This window comes from Lethenteron reissneri, chromosome 26, assembly GCF_015708825.2.
Source record: "Lethenteron reissneri isolate LAM-NWPU_2019-01 chromosome 26, ASM1570882v1, whole genome shotgun sequence".
NCBI lineage: Eukaryota > Metazoa > Chordata > Hyperoartia > Petromyzontiformes > Petromyzontidae > Lethenteron > Lethenteron reissneri.
In genome coordinates, this window is record NC_083804.1 from 15,275,578 (window position 1) to 15,289,974 (window position 14,397).

A 14,397-nucleotide genomic window follows, 5' to 3' on the forward strand; every position below is an offset into this window, starting at 1 on the left:
AGTAGGTTACACGTTTAGTTTTATAAGGGCACCACGGGGTGACCAGCCCCTCCCCACCCAGCCCCACCCCTCCCACCCCCACCCAGCCCCTCCCCACCCAGCACCACCCCTCCCACCCCCCACCCAGCCCCTCCCCACCCAGCACCACCCCCCCCCACCCAGCCCTTCCCTCCCTCCCCACCCAGCCCCTCCCTGCACGACGGACGGACACAATAATCCCCTGTGGGCTGGTGTAACCAGGAGGTTCCTACCAGTATAACTTGAACAAAATATTGACGCAATCACACCGAGTCTCGTTTTTTTCTGGATCTGTTTGGGATGTCTGGTCATTTATTTAATGTTGGAGTGAAAACACTGCTACACTGCCGCGAGAACACGCACTCGCGTCTGAAAAATCTAACATTACAAACTTTATTGAAAACGGTTTCATACCTGTCAACCCCTTATCAGTGTCGACTTTATTACAGACCAATTCAGACCTTATTGGTCACCCCGTGCCCTCATAAATATCAACGTTCATCCTACAAAATCCCAACACAAGGGAGAAAGACATTTTATTTTATTTTACGGGCAAACCGCATGGATTGACAGGTATGCTGTTTTTCGTGATACTGCATTGGAAATGGTGTACAAGCAACACAAACTTTCGTTAATAACACTGCCCTAAACGTGTTTTTTTAATGGGCAACGTTTTAGGCAGCAGCCTTTCTTCACAGAAAATGTCCCCGTCATGAAGGGCCATTGTCGAGATTGCCTATAAAGATGTGGCATTGTCCGAAACAGGTTTTCCATTGTGTGGAGTTGAATACATTTATTATAGCCAAGCAACCCATGTTGTACGGTCTTAATACAAACCCTCTGACCAGAGGAAGTGTCACAAATTGGCTCTCATCCCCTGTGCGAGCTCGAAACCGCCACCATACCTCAATATTCATGCATCAATCATAAAACAACAGCCCATTAATCTTTCTAAAAACTGTAGGGATCGTTTGAATAAAGTGCATGAAAGCACAACGGGAAAAAAAAAATCTATAAAATGCACAATTACTTTGGCAAGATAACTTTTTATTTTTACTAGAAATATCACCATAACCAGTTTTTTTATTGCTCTGTTGTGAATGTGGGACACGTTAAGCTTATTTTTCAATGGCAATGACGGCTTCACTAAATAGTAGCAGATACAATATTTGAACGTTCAGTGGCATTGCGTGGTAGGCATGGGCCCTGGTGCTAGGAGTGAAATAGGGGTTCCCTATCCAATTTTCCTCCTTTCGTAGCCTGCCATCTGCGCCCATGACCCCCCCCCCGGTGCCCACTACACCGCCTACACACTTCATAGCTACACCATTGTGAAGGTAATTTTCCATTTTTTTTTCAATTTCGTGACCTTTCAAACAGTTTTTTATATTTTTAACCAGGATTTCGCTGCAAAACAGCCTCAGGCTCACGTTGTCAGTTTGCAAAATGCCATCTCCCCCAAAATATGGCAGAAACGACATTGTCGACAAAACATCAGACCTGACGAAGAATCGGATCGATTGTCTCACACTGCTCACACCTAGATTAAATGTAAAAATACATAGATATAATGAAAACAACACACACAAGTGCAAAAGAGAACACGCAATGTATTTTTGTGATTTTAATATTAAGCAGCAAAAAGATAACATTTTTCCATTAAACCAGTAATTCAGAGTGCCTCTCCCGCTCACGTCCCACAAAATAGGTAAGCGGAGGTCTTTGCAGGTCGGGTCTCTCAGGACCCTGCATTGATTCACGTTTTCATGTCACAAGGCAAACACGTTTGATGCTTTCTTATCTCGTTTTTTTTTGCTCAGCGTTTTAAAACTCAACGTTTCAGAGCCGCACAACTCGGCAAAAAACACAGTAACCCTACCGCACGAAAATGCTGCATCGAAAGGAAACGGTTTTTTCTTCTTCAGCAAAACGATAAAATAATACAACACTAATCCAACCACCCCCCTCCCCAAACAACAATGAAAAAACTGTAAATACTCCTCAAACATTATGTGTAACCAAGCATGAGCATTTTAGATAGCCCAACAACAAAACAGATTCTTCTTAATCTAAATGCCTCTAAGGAGATGCATAGTGCGAGGCCCGTGCCCCATGGGACCCGGGTGGGCTTGAGGGTGTGCCCCCTCAAACAGGATCACCAGCCGATATTCTTCTGGCATTTGGCAGGAACCAGGGACCAGGGTTTGTGGAATACTCTGCAATGTCAGTGCTTGTTTAATTTTATTTTTAAAGATTTTTTGTACTTTTATATATAATCTTAATTCATACACTTCTTAAAAACTTGTTTTTATTTTCCTTTCTTTGTAACATCCTGAAAGGTTTATTTTTTTTTTTCTGACTCAGTGTTTCAGCGAGGTTTCCTGAGAACCAGGAACGCAGTTTTAGTCATCTTTTTGTTTTTTTTGGAAGTAAAAAAAGAAATAAAAATACTGGAATACGTGTTACCTTAGTATGCGTTCTACAGCCATGAGCCAATGATTTGAACTGAGTTTTAAATCAGCTCTCCCCCCCCCCACCCCCCGTTATTATGGAAGAGTAAACTTTCTCTGCAAGAAGGAAACAAATATATAGAAAAAAATTACTAAAGGAACCCATGACTACGGACACACGACGACTAGTATGGGCTGTAAACACTCGGTATAAGGACTCCATGCCCCTGACGTCACCGTCAACAGTTAAAGTGCTGTCACTGGTGGCGGGCAGCTCGGCCTTTGTTGCCGTCCACGGGCCACCCATTAGCATTCTGTTTAATTCTCTTTTGTATTTTATGTGTGTAAATAACATGGTGCAATCAATACAAGCTGTAACTTTTTTTTGTATTTTTTATATATTTTTAAATTTGTGTTATTTATCCAAATTTTTTTTTTACTAAACTGAAACGTCATTTAAAAAAAACACTTATACACACACACACGTTTGCACACACGCACGCGCACACAACCATCTTCACTCCGAGATGTGTGAAAGGTGTCACCAGCGACGGTGAATCAATCCCCTTCGGTAAACATTCAAATGCGTACGCACGACGCCCGTATTGCGTTGGTAAGGAGAGAAAAAAGCCCAACCAGCATTCAGTGCAAAGTAAGGAGCTGGGAGTCCCCAGGCTGCCCCTGTGGGCTCGCCCGTCAGACAGGGGGGCGAACACACAGCCGTGTACCAATGCCTCCATCTCATGGGAGAAGGAGAAGTGACATCTTGGAAGAGAGTACAACGTCATCATTAACATTTTTTTTACCTTTTTCACATTTCAGCATTGGCTTGCACGATTCAAGTATTCAAGACGATATGTTTTTTGGAAAACAAAAATGAAAAAAACATATCGGACGAACCTACAAAACGTACGAGAACGTATACCTACAGTACACGCTATGTGAAGTACGGTGTTCCACATTTCACTGCACTTCAATGTGGAACCCGAGTTAAAATATAAACACTTGAAATAAAAATAACAAAAGTAGTGTAGACTTAACAGCACGGTCTTGGGTTTGGGAGAATTCTAGTGGGTGTCTCCACCACCGAGCAGGTCTCCAGGCAGCAGCGGGGATGAGGCAGGGATGCTCCGTGGCTCCTCATGCCCCACCTTGGGGGCCCCCACCCCCCATAGGGTGTCCGTCCCATAGTGCGGGGCCCCCCAGAGGGATGGGGAGGGAGGGGGCATGTCGCTGTTCCAGCGTCCGAGGCCCACGCCCCCACCGCTCCCACCCACAATGCCATTGCCACCCCCGCTGGTCCGGCTGAAGGGGGGTGGCACTGCAGTGACCCCTGCCCCCAGAGCCGAACGCTGAGCTGGGCCGGTTGGCCACCCAGATGGGGTTGACGGGGGACCCATGGAGGGAACCATCGGGGACTGGCCCTGGGCCAGGTAGCGACTCGCCTCCTCCTCGCTTGCCAACTCCGCAACGATCGTCGTGTTACCCAGCACGCACCTGGCCAAGCACATAACCCACAACACAGCTCACCACACACACTACCCAGAATGCACATCTCCATATTACCTGGATTGCACCTGGCCACTCTCTCCACCATGCACACTACCATACTACCCAACATGCACTTGACTGCACTATTCAACCAGTAGCTAAGTGAACCAGAATTCAGATAGACCAGCATACATCTGAACAAAGATGAACTCGACTCATATTCTTGGTTCTTTCGGTAAAGTCACGTAGAAGGGAAATAATAAAATAATAATATTTATCTTTTTTTATTAATAATATCTATATTATTTTATTACTTCCATTGTACGTGACTTTACCAAAAAAACCAAGAATATGAATTCCTGCAGTCACGAAAGCTTTGAATCAAAAATTAACTCGACTATAAAGCCTGGCAGTGCGTGTGTGCGTTATGCTCACATGTGCAGGGACTTCTGTGCCTTGCTGGCCTCCTGGCGCGAGCTGTAGTGCACGTGGGCACTGCCCTGCGGCAGGTTGAGGTGAAAGGTCAAGAGCGGCCCGTGCTGCATACACAGAGTCTGCAGCGTCGAGCCGTCGATCTGCAGCCAGAGGCAAGAGAAGGGAAAAGGAACAGGCCGGATTTATAGACAAGGGCTGGCGTAATGAGTGGTTCACTCACAATCAATAGGTCATGGGTTCAAACCCGGACGTGGCGCGACTATATAATGCCCCTGGGTCAACCGAATGAGGACATCTTTTGTGGGAAGTCAACAGTGGTTGTCAATAGAACAGAACGGTTTCTGACATTAGCATGAGGAATTTCACTCATCGGTTCTTGATTGACAATCAACACTTGTCCGCGCACACTTTAATTTTGACTTTGCAAATCAACGTCAGAAAAGAGTCTTGTGTGCCCACCTGTGGGGTGAGGTTGCGCAACACCAACCAGGCACTGTTCCTGCCTCCCCCTGGTGCTGACCCTACCTCGTTATCCCAGGCTCCTCCTGCACGCACGTGCACACACAAGAATAAGGCGCACGCAAGTGGCAACAGCACACACAGGGCTCAAACCAACCAATAATTTTCATACCTTCATAAAAATGATCAAATTAATAAGGATACCTTCATATATTCCTCACTTGCTGTGTAATTTAATCTAAAGCTTACTGTGATACTCTTAGGGTTTTTCGGTAAAGTTACGTAGGTAAAAATAAAATAAATAGAAATAATAATAGAAATAAGTAATAATATACATTTAAATAGACCACAAAAGCGGGAATGTAATCTTACCTGGGGTCAAAGTTCTTGACTCGGCATTGGCCCACAGGTTCCCAGGTCCGCCCCAGGGTGAAGTGGGCTTCTGATTGGTCAGTCCCGGTGGCGGTCGCGGTGGAGGGGCTTGGCTTTTGGGGACCTTCCAAGGGTCGTGAGAGGTTAACGAGGGCCGGGCCTGGCCTAGGGTGGACCACGATGACTTGATGTCATGGAGCTTGGCTGTTTTGGGTATCGGGACAAAACAAACATTACATCATGATGGTCATAAAAGGAATCCTCTATGTGTGCCATTAAAATGCTCGTAACCTAGGTTACCGTGAATCAACATTTGCAGCTCTGGATTGAATGTCTCATATCATCTACCAGAATTTCACGGCCTTCAGCTATTCCTCTTCCTACCCACTTCAATGACACATAGTAAACTCATCTGTGAAAAGCCAATTTAGCTGGACAGTATTGTGGGTGATTCGAATTTTTTATATGGACACAAACATGTAAACTGTGTATTCAACCGATACAAAAAGTATTTCCTTCGTGCAGCACACAGGCGTGGTGATGTCACAAACCACACCGTGCTGTTTTCAATTACGAATTTGATGATGTGAACCAGGTGTGGACACTAATCGAGGCCAGAACAGCTCTGCTCCAAAAAATACACTGCTCAGGGAAACAAGGCAGCAGCAGTTTGGCTCTCCTGTGACCAACCACTGCCCTGTTAACAGGGGTCTCTGTGAGCAACATAGATGACAAGATGGCAAAAACTAAACATGCCTGATTTTGCTAATTCCCAACCAAACACTAGCCCCTACCCAAAACTAACGAGCCAACCAGCCCACTAGTACTAGCTGTCCAACTGACCCTATTTTAACCAAGCAGCTAACTATCCACTATGACGAGCTTTGTCCTCCTCTATTCATGTATGTTGAGCTTCTTTTGCACCGTACATAGCCAACCGTGCTACTGACCGCGGACCAACTAGTCAACCAGCACAATAGAGTTGAACGTGTAGGCTTTGGCCACCCACAGTGGTGGTGGGTTTAACGATGCATTTATATTCATGCGATCTAACCCAAAAAAACCCTCTATTGTGTATTCACACCACTCTCACCGACCAACCCTACCCCCCCCACCTCCAATGTTTCGCCAGGGCTACTCTTAACCGTTTTTTTTTCAGCTTGGCGGTGTCGATTCTCCCAAAGTCCTTGTTACAACAAACAGGCGAGCGTCATTACCTGTGGCGCTCAGGTCGGAGGGGGAGCCCCCGCCGCCCCCGTAGGCCGCACGCCGGTACACACTGGGAGAGGCGGAGCCCCCACCCAGGGACCAGGCACTCGAGCAAGGCAGGGCGGTGGGGGGCAGCGGGGGCGAGGCAGGGGGACCGCCAGCTGATACAGCCACTGGTCCCCAGTGGATAGACGGGGTACGGGTAGGGTGGCCAGGGTAGAGAGGCAATAGCTCATTTTAAATGTTATGGGTGAGGTACACGTCATGATTGGATGTTTAGATGCTGTGTGAGTGAAGTGTTGCGATGTCACGGGTTCAAGTGACTATTTCTTGCGAGAATTTTCCGCTTTACATTCTGTATTCACAAACATGTATTTCTAAAATGTTTCTGCTAATATTGCATGTTGTGAAACAGTGCCTCAGATAAGAGGTGTGTTTTCTTTTTACAAGGAAACGATTCAAGATTTTAAAATAGATATATATTTAGATCCAACATTTTTATTGAGGATCATTTCCCGCCCTTATCACTCCTAAATTGTTATTTGCTATGGGTCTTTTCCCATTTTTTATTTCAACGGAAAAAAATATTTGCTTTCATTATTATGATCAACTTCAAGTAAATAAGTCAAATTATTTTGCAAGGGTTGTTCATTTAATACAAATGCCCTTAATTCCAAAGCCAAATAAAATGAAAGGGAACATCAGGGATCAGAAAAGGCTCCGTTAGTGAGTCCTCAAGTCAAGGGATTGAGTGAGAGTAATTGCCGTAGAATTCAGCTCCATTCCTACGACGTATCGGGTCGCTTCACAGCGCGAGACTGTCAACTGACCGGGGCTGACGCTTGGGAACATGCAGCGGTCGGCCTGACTGCTGGAGGTTAGGCTGCTGGGGTCACCGGTATCGCTGGGGTCAAGGCTATCCTCAGGGCTCTGTAGTCCCTTCCAGGGCTCCCCAGGGTGGAACTCTGTGTGTGGAGGAAGAAAACAAGGAAATGAACACAGCAGGCAACAACAAGCTGAGCGAACCAATCCACTAAGGAGGAGGCTCTCTCTCTCACTGGGTCTGCTCGCTTCACCCAGGGATCATGAGAGTGCAGCGTACCGGGCGGCCAGCTCCCTGAGCTCGCTCCGTTTGACACCTTCTCTCCAGGCGCCTTTGAGCTGGACCAGCACTCCGAGGGGTCGGATGTCATATCCCGGCAGGGTGAGAGGTCGTAGGGGTCAAAGGGAGAGTCATCCAGCGGAGAGTCTGGGGGGGCGGGTGAGAGGACAGGAGAGCGGTGAGACAGGCAAGGCTGTTATATGGAGTTGCATTTACACGAAAGGCGGAGTTCTCTTTTTTTACAACGCATGGTTTTAAGAAATTGTGTTTTCCCTTTAAATGAATGCAGATGACAATGTAAGTGCACACGTTCACATGTTGGTGACCCATCATCACCTTTGCTCAAGGTCGATCACACTGTGTCGTCACCCACGCTGTCCCGCAGCGCTCGCTCACCATGTTTGCAGGGAGCGCCGTGGTCCATGGAGGGACCCCCATCCCCAGAGCCGTCCAGGCTGTGAGGCAGGGTCCAGCGGCGTAGGCGTGACTGCCCGGGCTGCATGCCATCCCGCGGGGAGCTCCCCACGGCCACGGAAGCCGGCCCCCCTGGCAACGGCCCGCCCAAATCACCCACGCCCAGCGAGGAGGGGAAGCCTGGGGGTGCGCCGAGGCAACAAGGGGGAGAAAAGAGTGAGACCCTACCTGCAGTTCAAACGGAACTTTCAGCAAATAATGAGAACAGACGTCTTGAAAAAAATACAAAAGGGATTGAAGGTGTCCTAATAAACAAAGGAAGCATGAAAGCAACAAAAAGGACATTCCCCTCTGGGCAATTTGGAATAATAGCACTTGAGAGAAAAATGTAACCTTAGAAAATAATCAACATACTAATGTGTATTTACACCTAACAAGATCACTAATGTGAATTTGTTAGGTGGTTTCTGTACAAATCCATGAATATGCATCATTGTGATTGTATGGTTCTGAATGTCTGTATGCATGAGAATGCTAGTATTTGTACAGCACACTTTTTAGTGTGTATGTGCATGTTAGTGCTCGTGTTTGCATGCGTCTGTGCGTGTTGTGTTAAATCGAGTGTGCATGCGTTAAAGAGTGTGTGCTAGTGCCTGCATGTGATTGCGTACCCCTGCGATCTCCTGGTGGCTGTCCCTGTCTCCAGCTCTTCCGCCGTCCAGGTGACCCAAGGCTGGGCCCCCGCCCATAGGGAGCTCCTCCCCCTGGCATCACACCCATGCCTCCCCCCATCACCCCAGGACCGCCCATCACCCCTGAGCCTCCCCCCATCGGACCCGGCCCAGCCCCCATGACATTGCCGGGTAAAAAGGGTAGGCCATGAAGTGTCTGAAACGCTGGAGACCTTTGACCTTCTGATCCTGGGTGCATGGGAAAGGCTGAGGGGTCGAGAAGAGAGGTAGGAGAAAGGCCATCCAGGGGGGGTGGGGGTTTGGAGGAGGCTGGGGGGCCGTGAGCGGGTCCTGGAGGAGGACCGGGAGGACGGCCGCCCAAGAGCTGCGCCAGCTGCCGCTGCTGGATCTGCTGCTGCTGCTGCATGGCACTGATGTTGCGCGACACCTGCACACACACAACACAGACGGAAGGGAGGGGCATGGACTCTAAATGTTCGGTCGCAGGCGTGGTGCATGTGACACCACCAACTCATTCGATGTCCTGGCCTGTACAGGCACTTGCTAACAGCACGAGTCTCTACATTGTATAAAGACGCATTGGGGGCCATTGGCTGCGTATACGTGTTTGTGTGGTGCGCAGGATGACACAGCGACTGGTCAGCTCACTGCGTTGCACACCTAGAAACCTGGGTCTAATTACTGAAAAGAGGAAATCGTCAGCATGTCCTGAGTCCTGCCAAAGTTGACAAAGCCCTAAACGAGTGTCTTGTGTGGTGTGAATGTCAGCACCGTGTGCGCGAGAGTGGTGCTCATCACACCACCCTCTTGTTTGCCACGATGGCCTTGACAGGTGTTAAGTACTCGCAAACAGCACGTGTCCCTAACAGTCTACGTAGGCTAGACGGGTAATCTTTTTCTGCGTCTAGATGAACGCATTTGCTCAAGTGTATATGCATGTATGTTAGGATTCACAGGAAGGACCTGTGTATGTGTGTCTCTGCGTGTGTCTGTGTGTGTGTCTGTGTGTGTCTGTGTGTGTGTGCAGTACCTGCTGCTCTTGGTGGCGGAAGGCAGCACCGGGAGGACGCGGGCACTGCTGCAGCAGCAGCTGCTGATACGCCTGCTGGACGGTGGAGAAGACGCCAAAACAAATTGAGGTGCACGAACAGCCCAACACAACCACCATAGGCACCTCCTGGAATGTTTATTTTATTTAATATATATGTGGAGTAATTATCCTAGCATGCAATTGTTCTCTCCAATTTCGTTTTTTTTGCCATATTGTTCTATTCCTGTTTGTCATCTCGGTGGTCCAGGTCACTCTTGAAAATAATACTATACTGGTTTGAAGAGTTCTCACATGGTTAAACAAAGTAATATCAACTCGACTCCCACCTCCCAACCCAATAGGCAGGTGTCAATTCATCCACACCCTTCACAACTCAATGAAATGTTACGATTTGAAGTTGCGACTTCATTGAAAAATACCAACTTTTATTTTGTTTCTACCGTCTCATTTGCATTGTCTTCCATGCTCCATATAGTATCTACAGTTCCTGCATGCTCAATGAAATGTACCATAATTTGTATAAATGTAAGAGTAAACAATTATCTGCCGTATGATTTGATGCACGCGTCATATACACAAGTCGTCACTTTAACTGATGGATTGATGCACAGCTACACGCTAACCCAACGCATCACCAAAACAATCAGGCACCACCAACTTAAAACCACCAACTAGTGAATGAACCAACCACCAAAAACATTAAGTCAGCAATTAAGCACAAAAAAACAATGGGCCACAACTGCTGCCCTTGCACCTATGTGTCAATTGTGTGCACATCAGAGTTGCCATGCAACAATTAAATAACAACGGGTTCTCGTGCTCACTTTTACATATCCAACCTTGTGTAATAATTTTATACGTACAGTAAGTAGACTATCGATTATTCGCGTGCGGTTAATCCGCAAATAGGATAAACCGCACACCTGAGATTGTGGGCGGAGCTTGATTGATTTTGATTGGCGTGGCACTGCTATCCAACTTAAAACATTATTTATACCTATATTAGTGGTGTTTGGCATAGAGATCCACGGAAAATGGATATTTTTGGATTATCCACAATTTTTAATTATCTGCGGCCGTCTTCCCCGTCATTAGTGCGGATAATCGAAAGTCTACTGTATTTTACAATTTGTGGAAATTATATGTAATTGTGGCCTTTTGGATAAAATAATGAATGTAACTATGTAGGGGACAAAAAAAACAACTCGTGAATCCAATGTGGCAAATCACGGAACTACGTTGGGGGAGAGCTAAAATGTTTGTCAAGTGCACATTCCCAAGGCAGCTCATTCACAAACCATTAGGCAACCACAAACCAGTCATCCAAGACACGGCAATTATCAGGCACATGCCATCAACCACAAACCACCACACAACCCCCCCGCCCCGACTCCAAACACAAGTTGTCAACAACTAACCAACTACACCACCCCACAACAACTGTCATGTTTAATCGAAGCTCAATCAAGACGATGGCAAAAAAGCCAGAGTGGATGGAGAGACACTTTGGGGAAAGTAATATTTATTTTATTTACATAGAAATGTCTAAGAGCTCGGTTTTTTTTATTCCCCAAAGCAGCCTGCATTACGATATTTATTCAATTCCACTTTCAGGAGTTTTGCAAGTGGGATGAAACCAGAGTACATGGATGGGGGCAAGCCAAACTTCAACTGACAGATACACAGGTGCCAATATAAACAAACAAGAACCCGGAGAAAAATTTTAAAGGTGAACACAGAATAGATCAACCCACTTGCTGTTCGACCATTAATGGTCACCTAGCAACCCCACAGCTTTGGGAGACTCACACATCTTAATAATTTACCAAGCATTTTCTCCAAAGTACTTGACACATTCAGGTATGTTTCAAATGAGTACTAAGGGTGTTGTTAATGCTTATTGTGCTTCTACTGCAGCTTGTTTGTGCTACTGTCTTTGCTGGCACTACATCTGCTGCTGGTAACACGTTTGCTCTTGGTGCTGCTGTGGCTGCTGCTGTGGCTGCTGCTGGTGCTGGACACTCACGAGCTGCAGCTGGTTGAGCTGGCTGAACGAGGCGAGAGTCTGCGGCGTCACCTGGGGCAGAAGCGCGGGGTTCAGTCCGCTATTCTTCATGGCGTACTGCAAGAGTTGGGCTGCAGGCACCTACATGGAGCACAAAGCAGCAACAGCAATAACCACCAGTCAGCAGTTTGTAATTGGACAGACCAAGCACATATTACCAACGCAGCAAAACATTTGCGGCAGCCTCACCACCACGTGCCGTGCCAATGATCCCGCCCCCCGTCCACCCCACCCCACACCCTTCCCCAGCCATGCACCTGCGGGTTGACAAATGGGGGCGGCGCCTGAGCCCTCAGCTGTGCAGGGGAGGGGCCGTGGCCCATTCCGCGGGATGGGGGGACATTGCACCCCCCACCGAACAGGCCAGAACCCTGGGGGAGGGGGATGGGAGGGGGCAGACGAGGGTAAAATGAAAAGTGGGAATGAAGGTCAGAAGTGAGAAGCGGAGCACAGACGACCACAATTGGAACGCGTGAATTTTATTTGCACGCATTCGCGCGCATTTGTTTGAGCGGCAAGATTGGCGACAAGAGAGGCGAGGGGGGGGGGCAATCCCGACGATCAAACCTTGTCTGGGAAGAAGGCGGAGCGATCGAGGGGAGCCTCCTTGGCTAGCGGGTGTCGCGGCCCAAACTTGCTGAAGTCAACACTGCCGCGTTTAGTGCCATCCACTTTCCGGTCGAGTAGCGCACCTGCATCGAGTGCCCAACAAAAAAAACATTACAATAAAATCCAAATTCATATTAACTTTCTCAAGCCACGGCTGGATGATGGCATCCTCAACTCGAGAATAGTGGTTGTTTGACCATGCAAACACTATTTTAAAAAAATGTTTTTAACAGGTAAGGCCCATGGATCGAGAGCTCTTTTCAGAAGCAAGCCGGCCACAAATGTTAGCTCAACAAAGTGGATTATCGCGTGGAAATTCATAGCAGCCAAATACCCAAAATGTATTTTTCTCAATGTGGAGGGAAAAACTGGAAAACCCAAAGAAAAATCCATGCAACCACAGGAAGAACAAGCAAACTCCAAATATACAGGCGCCAGGGTCGAGATCGAACCCACATCCTCCATACCAGGCGACAGTTAACATCTCACCAGCGCAGTACCCCCCGATGGCGAGATGTTAACTAAAGAAACTAATTTCCACACAACAGCATGTGCTGGGTCTACAGCTGCTTTACTTAACAAAAACGATTATTACACAAAGCCATGCATGCATTTATCTATTATCCACAGCCCCCTCTTCCTCAGCACTGTCAACAGAGTTCATACACGGTGGAATAGTAATTGGAATACTCACTCAGCGCCATATCCAGGTTCATGCTGTTCGTCTTGAGAGCTTCCTCTGCCGGGTCTCGCTGCAGGCGCAGGAAACGAACGTCACCACAAACATTAGCTGGTGCCCACGGTAAAAAGGGGGCACGCGCTCCGACTTACTATCTTGTACCCTCATCATTCACCGGAGTGATTGGCATTGAGCCACACGTCTCTCCTCATGATGGTAGTCAAAGCAACGATTGCCCTGGCTTCTCAGTTAGCGGGAAATCTTCAACTGTACAATTGCTTGCTTGCTCATATCACTGCTGGTGGAAGGTCCTCCACTGGAGGAAGCTCTAGTGGACTTCCATGCTGACAGGATTTTTTGGACGAGGTCGGAGTACCCGTATTTTAACCCCACCACATGTCATCTGCCTGGAGTAACTGTGGTGTTTAACCATTAAAATTGGGTACCATCAGGTCAACTGCCATGCCGGGATAGAATCAAACTGATGATCTTCGGATTTGAAAGCTAAGAATTACACCACTATGGTAGCTGTTTTAAATGTCCTAGTTAGAAGAAAAACGGTCATGTTTCTTTACCTAGAGATTTCTATATGTGCAGCTGAGAAGTAACCGTTGTTAGAATGTTTTCATGTTAGAGACTCAAGAATGATTCAAATATGATTTTACAGAGCCAAGCATCAAAATAGTCTGTCCCATATCTGAGAGTCTTTATACAAACAGGTGACAGGCTGTTGAGATGAATGAGTCTCAGTGGCTCTTGCTGCATGGGAGACATGGTTAATCAAGTTACATAGAGGTTATTTCTTAATTAAAAGCTAAAAGGTCAAAGCATGCGTGGGACTCACAGGGAAGCCCATGTCCATGAGTTGCCGAGTGAGTCTCTGCATCCTCCCATCGTCATGACGATTCATGCCCCGCGGAGGACCCTAGACACACCAGTACACATCCCCGTACACAAATACACACGCCCGGATTCAACAACACAATCACAGGAGTGCTTTATGCGAGTGATGTGGCACGGTTAACGTGTGTACGCGGTATGGTTCACAAGTGTTGTACTCCTTAGCTTGTGTGGGTTACAAAGTGTAATGAGTTACAAGGTGCAGTAAATACGAATTACACATTGTGGTTAAGACAGTTTGGTCAATGTGTCTTACACCGTGTGGTTAACATGCATTAAATCATGCGATTAATGTGTGCTGCGAGGTTAAAATATGGTCCAGTGAGTGGTTGATGTATACTATGGTGTGATTAACACGTCTTTTGGCGAGTGGTTGAAGCGCGTTATACGGAATGGTTAACGCATTTCACGGCATAGTTTACGTGTTACAGTGTGGTTATAATAATGGTGA

At 47.2% G+C, this 14,397-nt stretch overlaps 1 protein-coding gene across 8 annotated transcripts in view; it reads right to left on the reverse strand.

Annotated features, from left to right (window-relative positions):
* Positions 1-1,627: 1,627 nt before the first annotated feature.
* The window catches only part of LOC133347983 (trinucleotide repeat-containing gene 6B protein-like), a 51,419-nt gene continuing 38,649 nt past the window's right edge, over positions 1,628-14,397 (reverse strand). For 5 of the 8 annotated variants that reach the window (XM_061560752.1, XM_061560748.1, XM_061560750.1 and 2 more), the window contains 15 exons: positions 13,891-13,971; positions 13,062-13,119; positions 12,326-12,450; positions 12,016-12,129; positions 11,720-11,839; positions 9,673-9,747; positions 8,622-9,069; positions 7,933-8,130; positions 7,537-7,683; positions 7,265-7,399; positions 6,443-6,607; positions 5,226-5,429; positions 4,854-4,939; positions 4,395-4,534; positions 1,628-3,965 (listed from right to left, as the gene is read on the reverse strand). In XM_061560752.1, the coding sequence (XP_061416736.1) occupies positions 3,536-3,965; positions 4,395-4,534; positions 4,854-4,939; positions 5,226-5,429; positions 6,443-6,607; positions 7,265-7,399; positions 7,537-7,683; positions 7,933-8,130; positions 8,622-9,069; positions 9,673-9,747; positions 11,720-11,839; positions 12,016-12,129; positions 12,326-12,450; positions 13,062-13,119; positions 13,891-13,971 (2,526 nt within the window). In that variant the 3' untranslated portion in view covers positions 1,628-3,535. The remainder of the gene's footprint in view (positions 3,966-4,394; positions 4,535-4,853; positions 4,940-5,225; positions 5,430-6,442; positions 6,608-7,264; positions 7,400-7,536; positions 7,684-7,932; positions 8,131-8,621; positions 9,070-9,672; positions 9,748-11,719; positions 11,840-12,015; positions 12,130-12,325; positions 12,451-13,061; positions 13,120-13,890; positions 13,972-14,397) is intronic. The other 3 variants (XM_061560753.1, XM_061560751.1, XM_061560755.1) reach the window with 3 other exon arrangements.